The sequence below is a fragment of the Anolis sagrei genome, chromosome 4 (genome assembly GCF_037176765.1).
Source record: "Anolis sagrei isolate rAnoSag1 chromosome 4, rAnoSag1.mat, whole genome shotgun sequence".
Taxonomy (NCBI): domain Eukaryota; kingdom Metazoa; phylum Chordata; class Lepidosauria; order Squamata; family Dactyloidae; genus Anolis; species Anolis sagrei.
This window is the reverse complement of record NC_090024.1, coordinates 153,835,350-153,856,316: the sequence shown is the minus strand read 5'-3', so window position 1 is coordinate 153,856,316 and position 20,967 is coordinate 153,835,350. Positions and strand designations below refer to the sequence as shown.

General features: G+C 38.8%; 2 protein-coding genes across 2 annotated transcripts in view; both read left to right on the top strand.

Annotated features, from left to right (window-relative positions):
* LOC132773407 (calcium-activated chloride channel regulator 1-like) overlaps nt 1–4,516 on the top strand; it is a 50,423-nt gene extending 45,907 nt beyond the window's left edge. Inside the window, exons 13-14 of the mRNA XM_067467782.1 lie at nt 2,047–2,286; nt 4,008–4,516. Of these exons, the coding sequence (XP_067323883.1) occupies nt 2,047–2,286; nt 4,008–4,453 (686 nt within the window). The 3' untranslated portion in view covers nt 4,454–4,516. The remainder of the gene's footprint in view (nt 1–2,046; nt 2,287–4,007) is intronic.
* Nucleotides 4,517–7,552: 3,036 nt separating this feature from the next.
* Nucleotides 7,553–20,967, top strand: part of LOC137096965 (calcium-activated chloride channel regulator 1-like) — a 37,657-nt gene continuing 24,242 nt past the window's right edge. The window contains exons 1-7 of the mRNA XM_067467781.1: nt 7,553–7,708; nt 9,288–9,428; nt 10,905–11,055; nt 13,607–13,715; nt 17,534–17,702; nt 18,220–18,441; nt 20,258–20,482. Of these exons, the coding sequence (XP_067323882.1) occupies nt 7,553–7,708; nt 9,288–9,428; nt 10,905–11,055; nt 13,607–13,715; nt 17,534–17,702; nt 18,220–18,441; nt 20,258–20,482 (1,173 nt within the window). The remainder of the gene's footprint in view (nt 7,709–9,287; nt 9,429–10,904; nt 11,056–13,606; nt 13,716–17,533; nt 17,703–18,219; nt 18,442–20,257; nt 20,483–20,967) is intronic.

The following is a 20,967-nucleotide window of genomic DNA, read 5'->3' as shown; positions in this document are numbered from 1 at the left end:
ACTACCGCCCTTCGGTGCCTATCAAAGTTCTCGCGGGAAGAGAAGCAGAATTCTTCATTTGGGGGCTTGGACACAGAGGTGATGGTGATGTTATTAAGCTCTACTGTTATAACCTCTATGTTGTTTTCTTCAGTGTTGTGGGCACTGCTGACTTGGAGGCCTAGTTTAACAAAGACAGCGCTTCCATACTGCGCATGTGGTCTTTCTGCTACTAAGACAATTCCTGGAACTTTTGGTCGTTTCTATTGTTCATCCCTGTGTGTTTCTTGGACACACAGCACATCGCATTTCTTATCTTGGCACAGTTCATAGAGCAGTTGTTCTTTGGCAGCTGACATGCCTTCAATGTTGAGATTATTGTCATGGTTGGTCCTGAAAAGATCCGTTGGTTGTTTTGCTTGCTTGCTTGCATGCTGCAAGTCGTGTCTGTGCTTCTGGTCACTTCTGGAGTGAGAATCAGCCGTCTACGAAGACGTTGCCCAGGGGACGCCCGAATGTCTTGCAATCCTGTGAGGAAGCTTCTCTCATGTCCCCCACAAAAATACCATGATAATAAAAATACCATGGGAGTGCAATTATTATGCGGTGGCAACTATTATGAAATGAAATACGGTATATACAGTATGTGATCTAGAAATGACTGGGTTTATTATTTAAAAGGACTTAAAAATAAAAAACAAAAACATTCAGTCACCAAGTATGCCTGAATGAGGTCCCTGTCCCCATCTGGCCGAAATCCAATTGTCAGTCCCATCTTGGTTAGATTAATTGAATCAATAGGAATATGGTAATTCAACACTTAAGTACCATAACTTCAGTGGGTGCACTTTATTAGTAACTGGATTTAGGCCTCAGTAATGTGAACTGTTTACAAGACTTTATGTCACAAGTTGTGTTGATTGTATGGGGAAGAGTTATCTATTCATTTTGCTCATGTAGCTGCAGTGTTTATACCTGTGCAACAGCTGCATAGGAAAGAGATGGAAAGAGTATTCAAAATTTTTCAAGTAATAGACAAAAATGGCTTTCCCATGGGTGGGATAATGTTATTGAATACATTCCTGGACAGATGAGAACCGTGGCCATTTGTGATTTATTCTGTATAAAATGCATGTGATTTATTTACGAAGAATATTGCATTTCCTGCATAGAAAACATGATTTTTCTATTCAGAAAATAATAAATGAACACAAGAGGCCATTATCTGTTAAAAAAAATAGTTATTGGCTTCCTTCAGAATAAATCATAAATTATAAGAAGCACATTTTCAAGGCTATTTTTGCAATGGGGGAAAATTGTGAAATTAAGAGAATACAATGTATTAAGATTTACAAACCCCAGCGTGAGGACAGCATTGTGAGGAAGCAGCTCAATATTGTTCCATTAAAGATTGGAAAGATGATCTGGAGGACCTTAATCAAGAACGTACTGTATTACAGAGTTGTGATTTTAATGTATTTACTGATTATATAAAAAGAAGCATTTTGAATTTATGCATCATTGGTGTCAGTTACTTTAACTTTTTTCTGCAGTGGAGATATGAAATGTTGTCATTGATAAAGATGAAGAAATGGCACTAATAGATAACAAAATTCAAAAAAGAAAAATGTGTTTCAATAACTGCTTAAAATACAGAAGGAACAATTCATATTAGTAAATGTTATGGTATATTGTTGTAAAAAGAGGAGCAGACATGACACAAATCTATACAAAAGAACAAGTAGCTTAAGTGTGACGGTGGCTCTTTGAATGGTCATCTCTGAACTCCAGCACTTGAGTTGAACAAGTTGAACAGCACTGTGCAATAGCTTTTGGCAAATAAGCACAAAACATGTGATGTATAGCAGTGATTTCGAACAACAAATACTATACAACTCAGTGCAGAACAACAAAAAATTCCAATGCACAACCTATAGTACAACAACTGTATACCCAGGAGTGTGGAGAGCTGGCTATAGCCCAGGACAAGATGTGTCATTGCCTCCCCCCACATCTTACAAGCCAAGTGTTACCTCTGTTGAAGGGTTTTCAATTTTTTTCACACAGGTACAATACATCTGAACCCACCAAGACCTGTAAGTAATGTTACGGATACCAGTCTTGGCACAGGAGGTTTTAACAGAGTAGTATCAGGAGGTAGTTTTGTTATAACAGATATTCCTGCTGGAGGGACTTCAGATGTTTTCCCACCAAATAAAATAACCGACCTTGAAGTAATATTCAATAAAGATAATGAATTTGTTTTGTCTTGGACAGCCCCTGGGGATAATTTTGATTCGGGACAAGGTAAGTACAATTCTGATTCAAATTGAATGCTCTTATGGGCCCATCAGTTAAATAGGTGGCCTTTTCTACAGTTTAAATACTGTTTTGAATATTTTCTATTTACACCAGTTATTCCCTTTCCTTAGTATCCTAAAGGAGTATTGCACTTTTGCTGTGGAAAAAAGGGTTTCAACCCTCAAGTTGGTCCAGTATTATTTGCAAATAAACTTGGGTTTATTGTGGGATGGGGTGGACAGCCCATCAGCATTGCTGCTTTGTGCATGTATGCACACACTTAACATTATTTGAACTAAAATAAAGAAAATTATTTTCTGGTAACAACAACACCAACACATTTCATTTCTTACCCGCCTCTTCTAACGGCTCAAGAGTACAACAAAGTCAAAACCTAAAATACATTCAATTATAAAACACATACATCAAAACACAGGGTACAAAGATCAGCATGGTAGGTGTGTTTCTCTTATAAAATGTTTTAGTCGTAAAAGGGATTCTGTTAAAACTAAAATGGACTACAGGCAGTCCCCGAGTTACAAACATTCGACTCATAGTTACAAAGGGGAGTGAGACAAAAGGAAGTGAGCAAAAACTACCCATCAGAAGGGAAAATTCAGTACTGAAAGAGTTATCATGGGGAAAAGGTGTCTCTACTGAAGCTTTATTGCCAATCCTTGTTTCCACAAAAAGCCGCATTTTTCAAAATTCAATTATTACAGGGGCAGAAAGTGAGGTGAAAGTAGTAGCTCATGGGACCGACAGGAGCTCACGGGAGCTCACTGATTCGAACCGCTGACCTTCAGGTCAGCAGTTCAGCTGGTTTAATCCATTGTACCACTGCAGCTCCTGTTGTAATAGTTAGGAGCATGTATGGTCACTGAGAGACAAAAAAAGGAACCAAGAACTCTTTGGCATAAACTAGGTATGTGCATTATGCCTTGCCTCTCAGGTCACACTTTAAGGTTGTATGATATGACAGCTAATGTGAATGACTTTAAATAGGGCCCTATGTAGACTAAAATAATTCTCCCTCTCTTTTTCTTTCACTTTATCAATGTCAATATGCGACTCCTCCTTTAAATATAGTATAAAATGTTTATTTAAACCAGCAGTAGTTTCTGAGAAATTTTGAAATCTACCAAAAGGGATGCTTATCACTGTATTACCGTGATTATAGGAGCCACAGATGGTGCAATAGGTTAAACTCTTGTGCCAGCAGGACTGCTGACCCAAAGGTTGGTGGTTCAAATCTGGGGAGCGGGATAAGCTCCTATCTGTCAGCTCCAGATTCTCATGCAGGGACATGAAAGAAGCTTCCCATAGGATGGTAAAACATCTGGGCGTCTCCTCGGTCAATGTCCTTGCAGACTGCCAATTCTCTCATACCAGAAGTGACTTGCAGCTTCTCAAGTCTCTCCTGACACGAAAAAACAAACAAAAAATAACCTAAACAAAACCCCTGATTACGCAAAAAGTAGCTGGCATCTTTCTGTATTTTATGACATTTTTTATTTTTTCTGGGCATTTTAACTGTGTCGTAACCTGCTTCGATCCATGAGGAGGGGCAGATAAAAATCAATTGATTATTATTATCTTCTGGAACTACAATTAAAAAATTATATTTTCAGAGTAATATGTTACTACTATTACTTCACAGTTAATTTAGAGTCATGATTGAGTGCCTGTAACCTAATGGGAATGTGTCATCTCTACCATGTTTTCAGCTGACAGATATGAAATAAAAATGAGTGAAAATCCATTGGACTTAAGAGAGGCTAACTTTCCTAATGCCACCTCTTTGGACACTTCTGATCTGATACCTGAATTAGCTGGAACCAAACAGTCCTTTCGGTATAAACCAGAAAAGCTCTCAAAAGAAACTGGCACCTTCGTCTACTTTGCCATTCGTGCCATCGATGGCAGCAACAATGTTGGAGAAGTATCCAATATTGCAAGGGCCACTCTGTTTATTGAAGATCCTCCCACTCCTACTATTGTTACTCCCCGTGGTCCATCCAAATTCATTGCTACCATTGTGGGCATAGTATGCAGTCTTGCCATGCTTTTTGCCATTGTTGGCACAACAGTCTATATTTTACATAAGCGGAAAACCAAGCGTCCTGCAAGCACTCACACTATAGCTAGCATGGATCAAGTTAATGTCCCATGAATATCTACATGTTTCCATTCCAATGGTGATTCTCCATAAATTGTGTACAAAGCACCAACAGCATGAAGCAGATCTGCTTTTTTTAAAATGTATAATCTCATGAATGGCTGTATTTATGATTAAATGCACAATGCGAAGGCACTGCCTAGAAGTCAAATCTCAGATGAGAGTGATGGCATATGTTTTAAGATGGCATATGTTTTAAGAATTGTTGCAGGAACAAAATTTCATTAAAGTTACAATAATAAACTGCTAATTAATTTTGTGAATTTTGTGAATTATGTTTCATCATTGAATGAAATAATGCCAAGGGGAGCAAGTCATTTCATATTCAAAGCAATCAGAGTTGGGGCTAATCTTAAATTATCTGTTCCCTGATTTTACTATAAAAGCTATTTGTGGTAGTATATCAATGTGAGATAGTTACAATTTCTCCACTCTAGTAATTCCGTATTTCTTACACTCTAAGACACCATACCATCAATTGTAAGGCACATACTAATTGCAGTACCACCAATAGGAAAAGGTATATTTATATAGCACTTGTGATTCTAAAGCCCCATCTATACTGCCATATACAATCCATATTATCTGCTTTAAATTAGATAATATGGCAATGTAGATTCGTATAATCCAGTTCAAAGCAGATCATGTGAATTATCTGATTCGATCATCTGGATTTTATGGCAGTGTAGAAGGGGCCTACGTTGCACCAGTTTTTAGAAATGTCTGTGTGGGGAAAAGTGTGGAATTATTTATTTATTGTATCACAAGCAAACTGAGGGTACAATTGTACTGTATTTAAAAAACACAAAGTTTAAAAAACTTGGCATTATGTTAATATGTCCTTTGACCAGTAGCTGCCCACTTGGAGTGCCTCTGGTGTTGCTTTAAGAAGGTCCTACACTGTGCATGTGGTAGGGCTCAGACTGCATTGTAGTAAGTGGTATGTTTGCTCTTTTCTAAACTCACATGTTTTGCACTCCACTTTGTGGCCCCATTTTTTAAGGTTGGCTCTGCATCACGTGATGCCAGAGCACAATCTGCTTAGCACCTTCTAGGTCATCCACTCTTTTGTGTGCCCAGGGGGGTCTCTCATCCGGTATCAGCCATGGCTTGAGGTTCCGGGTTTTAGCCTGCCACTTTTAGACTCTCACTTGCTGAGGTGTTCTTGTGAACAGCTCTGTAGATCTTGGGAAACTATTTATTGATTTAAGGCATTGGTGTGCTGGCTGGTATCTGAACATGGGATGGGCTGGAGATGTCACTGCCTTCGTCCTTTCATTATTGGCTGCTGCTTCCCAGCAGATGTGAGGTGGTGCAATACCAGCAAAACTGTATAATTTCTGCAGAATGGAAGAAATACAGTATTAAAAGTGTCATGCATTCCCCCACCCCTACAATACACGTGGCCTACAGATTTCATCGATATGACCGAGCTACATATAATACATCTGTGAGGTAATCTTACCCCGATATCTAGACAAGGGCTTTCCAAACATTTAATGTTAGCGATACATTTTTAGACGTACATCATTTCACATCACAGGAATTCAGCTAGAGGTTAAGCAAACCCCTTGTAAGAGATATGGACACACACGTAAATTGTAATGACACAAAAAATCTCATGAAAATATTCTATATATATATATATATATATATATCTCTCTCTCTAATATAATAACCAATATGTTTGTGACACATTGCAGCCAATACACTTAGGCCCCTTCCGCACAGCTGAATAAAATTCCACATTATGTGCTTTGAACTGGATTATATGGCAAGGTGGACTCAGATATTTATTTATTTATTTATTTATTTACAGTATTTGTATACTGCTTTTCTCACCCCGGGGGAGGGGGGGGGACTCAAAGCGGTTTACGCATAAGTAATGGCAAAAATTCAATGCCAGTACAAACAATTACAACTACAATTAGACATAAATCAAATTAAAAAATGCATCCATGAGCAATAAAACAATCATTAAAACAATAAAACAGTCTCGTCCGTCAAATCGTCATTCCAGTCATTGTCTTTCTGAAATGCTGCATACAAATCCCAGTTCAAAGGTATTGTGGGACTTTCTGCCTTGATAGTCTGGATTAAATGGCTGTGTGGAAAGGCGCTTAAGCCATTTCCACACAGCTGAATGAAATCCCACATTATCTGAACTGGAATATATGGCAGCGTGGACTCAGATATCCCAGTTCAAAGCAGATATTGTGAGATTTTCTGTCTTAATATTCGGAGTCATATGCCTGTGTGAAAGGGCACTAAGGTGTCATGGCACACAGTTGGAAAAGCTTTGGTCTGGACAAATGCTTGAAGTGAAGAATTAATTCAGTTTGATACCACTTGCACTGCCCTGGATCAATGCCATGAATTGTGGAAGTTGTAGTTTTACCTTTTCTTTAACCTCTGCTAAAGGATGCTGATGCCTCACCAAACCACCGTAATTGCATACCATCGATCTATGTCAGTTCAGATGGTATCAAACTGTGCTAATTATATACCCGGGGTATATATATATACCTAGAAGTCTTTTGGGACTTTTTGTAGAAACAAGAGGGCGGGCAGGACAGGGACCTCTCGCCCTTCCCATGTGGCCCATTGTGAAGGCAGCAGGTTTAGGAGGGGCCTAGAGAGGCCTGCAAGGCCCAAGGCTCCCCACAGTCCTCCCAATAGGGCAAGCAGGGGCTGCTGAGGCTGCAAGGCCTACCCATGCCCCAATCCCCTCAGCAACATAGCGATTGGCGGCAAACCAGAGGAGAGATGGAGGATCTGCCTCATGGAGCAAGGAGACAAGGCCGGCCTTGACAAGCCTGCCTCAGGGCCGCTCCAAAGCACCCAAGGGAGGCGGAGGCCTTCTCTTCCTCTCCCTAAGAAGTATTCTTAAGGACTGGTGACAGGTTTATTTCTGACAGGAGCAAGCGCCTGGACGTTGTCGGCAGAACAAAGCCTGTCATAAAACACCGGTTAAACGTAACAGAGGGTTTCTTTTTGTCTTTGTTTACACACACACACACACACACACAGTGATATCGGTTACCCCTCTGTGCCACCATTTCTGCCCGAGATACAGCCTGGCACAAAGCAAAGATGGCGCAGAAAGGGTGGCACCTTTTCACGGCATTGCTTCTGCTCCATGGAGTGAAAGGGAGCCTTATAAAGCTCCGCAATGGTGGATATGAAGATGTCGTGATTGGCATTCACCCTAGCATCCCGGAAAGCGGCAGAATCATTAGTAGCATAAAGGTGAGACCACGATATTTTGTTGATGTAGTGATTTGTAGTAGCGTAGCCATTGGTGACTTTAGCTAACTGGAACCACAAGGAGAAAAGGGCAATTATTATTATTATTATTATTATTATTATTATTATTATATATTATTTTGGAGATTCACAAGATTCAGTGGCCATAGATGGGTGTTTTAGGTTGTAAATCCTCTCATAGGCCCCTTCCATGCTGCCATATAATCCACATTATCAAAGCAGATAATTTGAATTGTATGTGGCAGTATAAAAGGGGCCCAAGTTGTAGTAAAATGATATTCTGTGCACTCTATTGTCAGACTGGAACTACACTGCCATATAATCCACTATCTGATTCAAGATTATCTGATTTCAAGTGGATTATATGAGACTTTTTGCACTTTTGCAAACTTGTGACCTGGAAGATCTGGCATCATGTCACCTAAAGGGCCTGCAACACAAAGTTCTGTGTGCTCTTTTGTCAGCCAGTCATGTCCCAGGGCAATTTATTCCATTTTTATTTCCACACATTCCTCCTTCCCTCTCTTTCCTTCCCCCATTTTCCATAAATTGTTGACTTGTCCATTGAGCATAGATTTTGAGGACGGGTGTAGATGTGGTAACAGAGGCACCATCTATACTGACCATTTGAACAAACACCCACAAAAGAAAGCCCTTAATGCACACCAGTGCTCTGTGATTTAAGGCATTGCCATCCAGGACTGAAACTAGTTTCAGGATTTCCTATGTAATCATTGGCACAGTGACATTGCTTTCTTCAATATTGGTTTAAAACTACATTAAATGGTTAGCAAAGACGGGTGGCAGCTCAGCTTTAATGTATTCTTTGACCTCCTTCCACCTTGGTTGAAAATCAGCCATATAAATGTCCCACTGTAAAAAAAAAAACCCCTCTAAAACCAGGACAGTAAATAAAGAGCAACATTCAAAAAGCAGTGGTATTCCAGACAAGAATCAATCAGGGTCAGCTAACACCCCCCAGCACCCCCAGGCACCAACCAGCCAGGCTTTGAAGCTGCAAGGCAGTTAAATGCTAATCAAGGTGACCATTTGCAACATTCACTCTTGCCTCAAGCAGACAAGAGCTCTTTCTTCCACCCTGGACATTCAACAGATATATACAATAAACCCCATTTGCCTAGTTTCCAACAGACCCCTCAATGTTTGAGGATGCCTGCCATAGATGTGGACAAAACATCAGGAGAGAATAATTCTGGAACATGACCATACAGCCTAGAAAACTCACAGCAACCCAGTGATTCCTTCGACAACACATTCCCACTGTAGACATTTTTAAGAATGTGTATGTACATATGCACCATACTTTAAGTTGGGAAGGTAGAAATAGCTATGAGTCCTGAAATGACTGGTTTTATTCCCCTTTCCTGTGCTTCTAACGGCAGCTGGTGTATCAGAAATGGTTCCTTCGCATCAATTTTCATGATACCAGGGACAGCAATGTGTATTTTTTTGTATTGTCAAAGTTAAAGGGGATCTATTAGAAGGATGAGATGCAAAGATGTGATTCACTCTACAACCTTCCCTCCCTATCTGTTGTTAGGAAATGTTTGAAGAGGCTTCTTCTTATCTCTATGGTGCTTCACAACGGAGGTTTTATTTCAGGACTATAAAAATTGTAATACCTTCAACATGGGCATCCAAACCTGAATATAAAAGGACAACCAGAGAATCCTATGAGCATGTAAGTGGGAAGCATGCTTTCAATCTAAATGCATTTTCCTCACTTTTGTTGTCTCTATATTAGGGAAAGGAAGGATAAAAAACAAAGACTTATAGATAGAATTATAATCTTTTGATTGCAGGAGGACTTTCTTTACAGTAAGTATGGAGAGAATTGCGTTATGCACAATATATTGTAATGTCATTATGGATGTGATAACAGCTTTAAAGAAGGATCCATCAGATCAATTAATAGAGTATTGATAACATGCATATTTGATGCCATAACAACCAAAGATAACTTCCGTGTGCCTCTAAAGATCAGTTGCTAAGGTTAAATGGGGAACAGTGGAGAAGTACCAGTGGCTTTCAAATCGTATTTACAGTTGTCCAAAAAGAATCTTGGACACAAGAAGTTTATGTAGTTTTCTTTTGGTTAGGTGAGGATAGTTCTGAGATCATCTACTTTTTCCTTTTCTTCTTTCTTTTTGTCCCTCTCCCCCTTTTTTGCGTTTCAACTCTATATTTCTTTTTTTTAATTCACTTTTAAAACTTTAATGTAACTTCTTTAATTTTATTTTTTTTCCATATGCAATTAACCATTTTGAGAACAGTATCTAAGCTGGGAAAGTACACTGTATTTTTTTTAAAAAAAAGAAAATAAAAATTGTCTTAATACTGTTTATGCATAAAATCATTAAAAATGTTAACATTTATGTAGCAGCTAAACTAAAAAAAATAAGCATAATACTAAGTTGCTTCCCATCTAGTTTAGGAGCCCCTGGTAGTGCAATGGGTTAAACCCTTGTACGGGCAGGACTGCTGACCGAAGGTTTGTAGTGGGTTGAGCTCCCATCTCTCAGCTCCAGCTCCTCATGCGGGGACATGAGAGAAGCCTCCCACAGGATGATAAAACATCCGGGTGTTTCCTGGGCAACATTGTTGCAGACAGCCAATTCTCTCATACCAGAAGCAATTTGCAATTTCCCAAATTGCTCCTGACATTAAAAAAAAAAAGAAGCAAAACCTAGTTTACAACTTTCCCTGCTTAAGACATATTATTTTTATACTTTAGTTACAATCTTCTATCTACTTAAGTATATTTTGTTTTATCCCCACCCCCACCCCTTTATCCCTTACCCTTTTCTTGTGTCACCTCCATCTGGACTAACTCATCAACTCAAATTTACCCCATATGTTCGAAAAATCTGTTTGCTTCCATATCATTTACTGTAAATTTTAAAACCTTTTTAATAAAGTTATTTTTTTAAAAATGAAACAAGTTGCTGGCTTATTTACACCCTTAGTCTGATTTTGAAAGACTCATCTTAAGTTCAAACATTATGATTCTTATTTGGATATAAGCTGATCACATCAAGACTTAATTCTAAACAAATGTTCATAGTTATCATAGTCTTCTTCCTCCTCCTCTTTGACATCTGCTACTTGTACATCTACTTTTGATGGTGCTCTCTAAAACAGTTTCTATTCATTTTAGGCTGATATCATAGTGGCAGAACCTTTCCAGAAATACGGAGATGAGCCTTACACTTCACAGTATGGAGGATGTGGCAAAAAGGGACGCTACATTCATTTCACCTCTGACTTCCTGACAGATAACTATTTTCTCAGCGTCTTTGGGTCACGAGGTAGTATCTCTTAATTCAAGCTCAAATGCTGGCTTATAATCAAGGTTTCTTTTTTAAAAAATCACAGAATTAGGAAAACCATGAAAACACAATTTCATTTTACAGTTATTGGAAATTCTAGAACTTATTGGGAGTAAGTGAACCATAACCTTATTAAAAGAGTAAAAAATGATGTTACATCCTTCTGGCAAATGTGAATCTCCATGAACATGGAGACCATCCTTTGAAAACCACTAGTCAAGAAAAGCATGACCTTGTTAGAAGTCAACCCTTTGAACAAGTGATGTGATATAAGCATTCATGTTATGGCACACAGGTAACTCAGCTGTGAAACTGAAGAACCATGTCTTTAAACTGCCAAGTAGTGTATGGGTGTTTCTTTGAAGTAGAATTTGCTCCAAAAGATATATGCTCCCTTAAAACCTCTTCTTCAAAATATGCACTCAAGAGACAAAAACAAAGTAGTCTTTTGTGAAAAATAATATCTCAGGTGTACTAACAAACTTCTTGTATATATTCAGCATACTTGTCCACAGTCCAATGTCTTTAAGCCTGTAGATATAGTCCAAACTGCATAACTATATACTCACTGAAGTCTGAAAAGAGACAAACTGCATACTAAAAGCATACTAAAAGCATACTAAATACAAAATGGAGTCTGAAGCCCCTCCCACACCAAAGAGGTACAGTCAAATAGGCAAACCAAAATGTACATACAATATAGGTTAACAATCATACACATTTTTCAAACAATTAGTGCAGGCTTGGAAGGTTGCCGTTTCCAACATTCAGTCCTTTATCTAAAGCAGGGGTCCTCAAAATTTTTAAACAGAGGGCCAGGTCACAGTTCCTCAAACTGTTGGAGGGCCGGATTATAATTTGAGAAAAACATTTATTTACATCATTTTTTATTTACGTCATTTTTAACTGTCCATTTCAGCCCGAAGGCGACGTAGGGTGGCTTACAGACCGGCACAATTAGACGCCATCCAGCTGATGCACACTGCACATATCTTATTTGTAGTGCAAAAAAAAAAACCCGCTTAAAAACAATACAACAATTGAAATAAAGAACAATTTTAACAAATATAAACTTATTAATATTTCAATGGGAAGTGCAGATCTGATTTTGGCTGATGAGATAGGATTGTTGTTGTTGTGTGCTTTCAAGTCGTTTTAGACTTAGGTTGACTCTGAGCGAGAGCCAGGTAAATGAACTTGGAGGGTCGTATCCTGCCCTCGGGCCTTAGTTTGAGGACCCATGATCTAAAGCAGAGGTCCTCAAACTAAGGCCCGGGGGCCGGATGCGGCCCTCCAAGGTCATTTACCCGGCCCTCGCTCAGGGTCAACCTAATTTTGAAAGAACTTGAAAGCACACAACAATAACAACAATCCTATCTCATCAGCCAAAATCAGATTCACACTTCCCATTGAAATACTAATAATTTTATATTTGTTGAAATTGTTCTTCGTTTTAATTATTGCATTGTTTTAAGTGTTTTTTACACTACAAATAAGATATGTGCAGTGTGCATAGGAATTCATTCACTTTTTTTTCAAATTATAATCCGGCCTTCCAACAGTTTGAGGGACGGTGACCTGGCCCTCTGTTTAAAACGTTTGAGGACCCCTGATCTAAAGTATACTGAGGGCACATCCAGGCAGCTCTTTAACGTGGGAGTTCCTGCAATTAAAAAGGGGCTGTCCAGTTGATGTCCCAAAAATTCCAAATTAATTTGCCATAAATCAGGAATACCCTGGTTTGTGGCAAATTAATTAGATAGTGGGTTTATTCTGTGCCTTCTTAGAAGGTGCGGGATAAATCCACTACTTCCGGTGGCTGGACTTGGATCTCCGCTTGTATCCCAAAGCAAAAAACGAGACTAGCGACAGCTCATATCTCCAAAAAACCCGCAAGTTGGGTTGATCATAAGTCAAGACATCATTGTATTTAAATTGAAACCCCACTATCCTGACTGAACAGAGCAAACTGCAGCCTTACAGATATTACTGTATCACAATCTCCATCGGTTCTAGTCTTCATGTGTAATGATACAGGAGTTGTAATCCAGCATCTGGAGGGCCACATAAAATGACAAGGTGAGCCAAATTTGGACTGTGGAACTTGAGTTTGACACATGCACCCTACATTATTTTTTTATTATCTTGGACCTGAGAAAGAAGCCAGCCCAGCTTGGAAAGCTTCCAAGTCCATTATAGTTGGGCAATAAAGGTATTGCTCTTTTGTGGATTTTTATATTTATTCTTTTTGTTTCATTTTACTTCATGGCCAACATGATTATATTGTCCAGTGAGTGAGTACAGGCACATGATGTGTATTTCACAACACTGGAATCCAGAGTAACCTCACTTGTGTAAATTTTCATTATTCTAGTAGTTTAAAGGATTTTGGCTATTATCTTGAAAATATCTGTCTCTTGAGTAATTGAAGTATAGGTTAGCATCTTATTTAGATCTTTGAAGGGGGGTTGCAAGAGAATATGCAAGAAAAATAATGCTGCTTTGGCTTGTTTTTATTGGTTTTTCACAGGCAAAATCTTAGTTCATGAATGGGCTCATCTCAGATGGGGTGTTTTTGATGAATACAATTATGATGCACCCTTCTATTCTATTGGACCAAGAAAGATTGAAGCAACAAGGTACCATACAAGAATTAGCCATGCTAGTCCTGTATAGAAAAGAGAAAATTCAACAACAGGATGAAAACAATTGGAAGTCAACATATTTTTTTTCTTTTTTCTTTCATTTTTCCCCCTTTTCCATGTATGTATATGTGTATATGTATATGTATACACACATACATACACACACTAGCCATCCCCTGCTACGCGTATATATGTGTGTATATATTTGTGTATATGTGTGTTTGCATATATATGTGTGTGGTTTTGCACATGCGCTGTAATGTATTTTCGGTTTTTGGCTTTTAAAGTCTCTTCTGCTGTGTTTTTTCAGTGTTTTTATGAGTGATGTTCACTTGTTGGCCTGATATGTGTCTTGTGTCCAAATTTGGTGTCAATTCGTCTGGTCGTTTTTGAGTTATGGTAATCCCACAAATGAACATTACATTTTTATTTATATAGATATATTAGCTGTCCCCTGCCACGCATTCCTGTGGCCCACTCTGGTGATCTGGAAAATAAAGTAATGAGAAAGTGTTGGTTTCTAATATATGTAATTTCTTTATGTTTGTGAGTAAACAGTATTTTTTGCTGTTTCTTTGTCAGTGTTGAAGTGGAGAGTGTCTGGTTTGCCTACTCTGGAACATGCAACATATAATTGTCCTTCTTCTGGGGTCCCTTTCAAATCTATGATACTATATCAGTTTGTGTGTGAATCATATCTATTTATATCTATGGCTGGATGGCTCTTTGTCAGGAGGGCTTTGATTATGTTTTCTTGCCCTGGTGAAACGAGTTGGACTGGATGGACTTGAGTATTTTCTGTTGGTCATGGGGGTTCTGTGTTGGCAGTTTGGCCCAATTCTGTCGTTGGTGGGGTTCAGAACACTCTTTGATTATAGGTGAACTATAAACCCCGGTAACTGCAACTCCCAAATGTCAAGGTCTATTTTCCCCAAACTCCATCTGTGTTCATATTTGAGTGCTTGTGCCAAGTTTGGTCCAGATCCATCATTGTTTGATTCCACAGTGCTCTGGATGTAGGTGAACTACAACTCCCAAATTCAAGGTCAATGCCCACCAAACCCTTCCAGTATTTTCTGTTGGTCATGGGAGTTCTGTGTGCCAAGTTTGGTTCAATTCCATCGTTGATGGAGTTCAGAATGCTCTGATTGTAGGTGAACTATAAATCTCAGAAACTACAACTCCCAAATGACAAAATCATATTTTTTTTTAGTGATGGTCACTCCTTGTGTTGTGAGACATTTTGTTGCCAATTTTGGTGTCATTTCGTTCATTGGTTCTTTTGTTTTTAAGGTACTCATTATGCACAGAGCATTTTTATATATATAGATGCACACACATCGTTTTAATTTTAATCTTTTGAGTCTCCTCCCTCCTTCTCTTATATCTTCCCTCCCTTAGTATCCCACCCCACCTTATTTTTGATTCTATTTTGGATCTAAGGACATTCAAGGACAATTAATAGATATCCATGAGGTTTACTTTACCCAAACCTTATTCCTCCCATGGTTCCCATTTCCTTTTCCAATGATGCTTAATTTTGATATGTTATATTTGTTTTCCATTAGGGTCTCCTATTGCTACTTTTTCTCTTCTCTAGCTTGCCCTGCTGCCCCAACTCCCTCCTTGCTTTATCTCATCTTTCTTCCTGCTCCTTGTGTTTAAGGAGAGATAGGCAGATAACAGCATGAATGTAACAAAGTGGGAGAGAAAGAAAAGAGGACTAAAAAGAGAACTGAAAAAGAGGGGGGAAATGGCGGGACAAGGTGAGGAAGAAGGGAAGGAAGCCGAACAATTTATGTTAATTCTCTCAGAACAGTTATTATTGTTTTTTTTAAAAAAAGTCATCAAACTGCTTTGGCCAAAAATTTTAAAAATTGTTGTTGTGTACCTTCAAGGTGAACTCATCACAGAGTTTTCTTGATGAGATTTGTTCAGAGGGTGTTATGCTTTTGCCTCGCTCTGAGGTTGAGGGAGCATGACTTGCTCAAGGCCACCCAGTGGATCTTCATGGCCAAGCAGGGTCACAACCCTTGACCTCCAGTCACAGTTTAATGCTTAAACCACAACACCACACTGACTTTTCTAAAAATGGTACCAAGGCTAAAATATAGTGGTAGAAAAGATGCAACTATTATTGTGTTGGATTTTCATAATTAGAATGCAAACTAAAATTGGAATACTGTATGTATAATAATTCACACAACATGCAAAATACAATAATTATAGCAATTCCAACTTGTTTTGCTTCTAAGAAGTGCTCCATTTATATTATCTGTTAATTTGTCAAAAGTAACACAATAGTATTTATGCCAGCAAGTTATCCTCCCTTGACTTTTTAACAAGCTATTCTACACACTCATGTATAAGTCTAGAAATTTTAGTCAAAAAACTGGGCTGACTTATCTATGGGTCACTATGAATACTATACCTCAACTCTTACAGAAAAAAGGAACCATCCTCTTCTCCGAATGGAATGACAAAGGGCAAGAAATTAGTTCACTTGGGAGGATCTAAAAGAAATATACCCCCCTCTACTCTCTCTATCATGATGCCACTCCTGGCCTTTTTGAATGACTGTGTTATGAAGAACTTTACAATAAATTTAAAGCATAGGTTCTTTTTATTGCAATTTTCCAGAAAGAGAAAGGTATCCAAACTTTCACACTTTTACACAAAGAACGAAATTGGACAAACAGACATACAGATTCTATGGAACTACACTGAATCCACAAACAACCTACAGTTACGTTGGCTAACAAACAAAGGGGAATTGCATTTTTACTCAGTATTGATATTATACACACATATTCATTCATCCTCATGCATACATCACCATTTCTCTCGCTGTCTCCTGGGGAAGAACGTCTCTTTGGCCAGACCCTGCTTTCCCTGCAGCCTGCCAATGCACAGTTCCAAAACTTCTAAAATGCATCCTGTTTCCCTAAGAACAATGCCAAGGATCAGATCCCTGTCTTCCTCTATAGCAGAAACTGACTCCCTGCAACAAATGTATCATGACTCCATAGTTGCACTCCTTTCTCTTCCCTTGAGAAAAGGAGCAAGTGTCCAGAAGCCTGCTTTCCCATAGTAGATCTGACACTCCCAAGATACACCATTTCTTTCAATAGAGCATGGCGGGTGAACAGCACTGTTGTCTGTCACAATTTTTGGATTGTAATAAAGTCTCTTATAGAGCAGTATTTTTTGCTAATATTGTTCCAAAGTTGTAAATGATTGATAGGTGTTTTTCCAGCCTGAAACATCCTGGCAACCCAGTTTCCTGGCAGATGCTGACTTTTCTTAATTGGTGTTGGTAAACATAAGGAGCCTTGTGTTAACTTCCTTCTTAATGTAAGGAACCTTGTAAACATTTCCTTAATTTAAAGAGCCATTGTATCTGATAATGTAAACACGTTTCCCACAAAAGTTCAACAGTTAATCATTTGTCACAGTTCATCAATGTCAGCAGTTCAGCAACTTTTAATTACAGTTTCTGAGTGTATTTGTTTTCCAGGCCTCAATATTTTAGATGTTTTCAGCCCAATTAGGCCTCATTCGTACACCTTTCATACAATTCCATTCAAACCATACATCATATATTTATGCATCACATGTGCAGGGAAATGGAAGGAGCTGCCAGGGACAGCTGGACCCCTGAGGCAATATTGGTGTTTTCCCCTCTCCACTCTTGACCTATCCACGTATCATTTCAAAACCCTTAATTTTGATCTCCAAACATGCACTCAACATATACGAGTCAACTTATATATGACTGTATATAATAACTGAATTTTTCTGATATTCTTCAGATGCTCAGCTAGTATCACTGGCCTATATAGAGTCGTAACTAGGGGAGACAGGACCAGAAGATGCAGAATTGAACGCCAGACTGAGCTTTATGAGCCTGGATGCCTCTTTTTTCCTCATAAAAAGCAAATTTCGCCGGCATCAATAATGTTCATGCAAAGTCTGTCTTCAGTAAGTATGACTACAGTCTGTGGGGATACTATAGGAATTCGTTAGTTTAATGTCTGTCCTCAAAAATACAAAATATTGTCCAACGTTGCCAAATGGAATCTTGTTTCATTGTTTCAGGCGACAACAGCATGAAATTCTGCAACTAATGCAAATTTGGAAGTAGAGCTCTCTAGATGTTTTGGTTAATAATCACAGATATTCAGTCATGTTTACCATCTCCTTTTTCTCTTGTTCCTTCTCTTATATTTCCCCCATCCTTCCTGTGCCATTTTCATTCTTTCTTTTTTTTTTGAGGTAGTTTTTTTTTGTGGGATTTCAGAACTTTAGGTAAACTGGAACATTTTATATTTTATATGACTGAGGACATAGCATATTTCAAACTAAAAATCCACAGAGTCTCTATAGCTTGTTTGTGTGGCACAGATTTTCCATATTTGTACTATTATTTTATAAACTGGGAACAGTTGTTTTTAACTAATGATCCTGCAATCATGCCCTACTCTTTTTTCCTTTTTAGATATCTCAGTTTTGTGACAAAAGCAATCATAACCTTATGGCGCCAAACATGCAGAACAAAATGTGCAGCTACAAAAGCACATGGGAAGTGATTACGAGCTCCGCTGATTTCGCCAGTTCACGTCCATTAGGTGCTCCTCCTCCTAACCCTGTAATTCATTTGATGAAAATGCAGGAGAGAGCACTTTGTCTAGTACTTGATGCTTCTGCGGCTATGGGACGGGTAAGTTTGTCTCCCGTTATTTGAGGCTACTGTTTCTGTATCTGATTAGATTTGCAATTCTGGATACAGTGATGGATATGTATAAAAGAGTTGTCCTAGGCGGTGGTTTCCATCTTAGTCGAGTAGTGAGTCCACCAGATTTAGCCAAAAATTTAAAGCTATTCAAGGTGCTAAGTTTCCCAAACATGTGCTAAATGTCATTTCCCAAATAATATTGTCACTATAGCTACCTCCTTTAAAGTAACGTTTAGATATGTCAGCTAACATCAACCACTGGTTCTAAGGATATCAACCCAGTGATGTTGCATGTGTGCATGTGCCTTCAAGTCACATGTTGCATTATGGTGACCCCATGAAGTTCATAGGGTTTCTTCTCTAAGGAATACTCAGAGGTGACTTTCTTATTTCTTTCCTCTAAAGGTGCCTCTGATACCAAATGGGTAAAATAAATGATCCAGCTCTTTGGTAATAAACAGCTAGAATATTTGCAAACCTCATTTATGAATAAAAGGCGAACTGCTTTATTGTCAGAAGATTTGTGGGGCAGGAGGAAAGAAGAGTCCCTAGGATGCGGTGGGAACATCTGCCCATGAGTATTAGGTGCCTCAGATCTCTCCCACTAGAATTCAGGGGCAACACAGGAGAAAAATATTTCATTGAAAGTACCTTTTGATGTTTAAGAACCAGATCAAAGGTGCTTCCCTGAGTTACAAACATCCGACTTACACCTAACTCATAGTTAAGGACGGGATGAGACAACAGGAACTGAGAGAAATCTACCCCTCAGAAAGGAAATTTACTCCTGAAAGAGTTATCATGGGAAAAAGGTTTCTCTATTGAAGTTTTATTAACAGTCCTTGTTTTCACAAGTTATCACAGGGACAGAAAGTGAGGTAAATTCTTTTGAACAGGGCACAGGTAGCAAAACAAACACAACATGAGTGCTAACACTTCCCTGTGCTATCCAAAGTGCATAGGGAAGTGCTAAGACACAGGCAAGACACAGCTTATTCATGTCTTGTCCACCAGTAGTTGAGATTGAACCTCGGAACTGACGGAAGGACAAGCAGCTATAAGGACATAAGGGCTAGCAGCCCGAACAACACTGCCACAAAATTTAATTACTAAAATACCAAAGTCAAAATATTATCTGAATTTAAGCTATTCATCTAGACAGGATCATATATTTTGACAAATCATAGATTTGCGTGAAGCCCAAAGGAGTGGATCAACGACAAATCAGATAAAGGTGTATGTTTGTGTGTGTGTGTGTGTGTGTGTGTGTATATGGAAATAGACTTAAAAATTGACCTGTTCCAACTTACATACAAATTCAACTTCTGATCAGACTTAACAGAACCTATCTTGTCCGTAACTTGGTGACTGCCTGTAGATCTAATATTAACGATTCAAAGCACTGATCTTTGAAGAATAGAGAGAAGAGGGCTTTGCAACATTAATAGATACTTTAATGGATGTCTTGTAAAAGTCCAAACTAAGGGAAAGTGTTGGAAAGTGGCCACGTATCTTTCTGTGTGTGTAAGGTGAAGTGTAGCAACCAATAAAGGCTAATGACTCCATTCCACTGATACAGGAGCCACTAGCTACATTCTTAAATGTGACTGATAAGGACAATAGACTAGAGAGAATGTAATGAACAAAGCAATGAAGATACTATATTGGAAAAGCGTTCCACATTGGTTTTTGCCCCAAATTGCAATATGGGTAAAATTATGTAGAATATACATACTGTTCATGGAATTTTCTAAATTTAATTAATTTTGTCTTATGCACACATCCCCACCCCCCAATGCAGGACAGTCGCCTTGGTCGGATGAACCAAGCTGCAAAACTATTTCTTCTCCAGATTATTGAAAAAGGATCCTGGGTTGGAATTGTAACATTCAATACCAAAGCAAATATCAATGCCAGGTTGCAACAGGTTGTCAATGACAATGTGCGCGAAAGTCTTACAAGCTCTCTTCCTAACACAGCCACTGGAGATAGTAACATATGTGAGGGAGTGACTTCAGGATTTCAGGTGAAGGTGGACTTTTTTTCAAAAGCATTGGGTACATCCCACCCTACTGCAATTGAATTTTTGCAATGTCCACATACTTCTACCAAATAAGTGAACCCAAGGGAGAGCACTCAAGGGAATTTTAAAGCCTGGCAACTGAATCCTAATCTATGAAGGCTGACTGAAAGAGACATAGAATATCCCTGTGTGTTTCCAGCAATAGTGATTCTCTCTCTTTTAGTATGTTGTTGAAAGGCGCTTGTGCACAACATGTTGCTTGGGGGCTGGATTGGATGCAGCCTGCAGAGGCTCTGAGCCTCAGCCTTAGGAGGGAGGTCACATGCAGCACAACAGCAGAGTAGCAATTTGCAAAACACATATTTCTGATGGCTTTAGGAACCTCTTTGGCAGAGAAGGCTGAAGATCTCTTCACCTGTCCTTCTCTTCCTTTTTGGGAACAGACAGTGAATACTCCCACCAAAAGCCCTCCCCCACTCTTTGCCAAG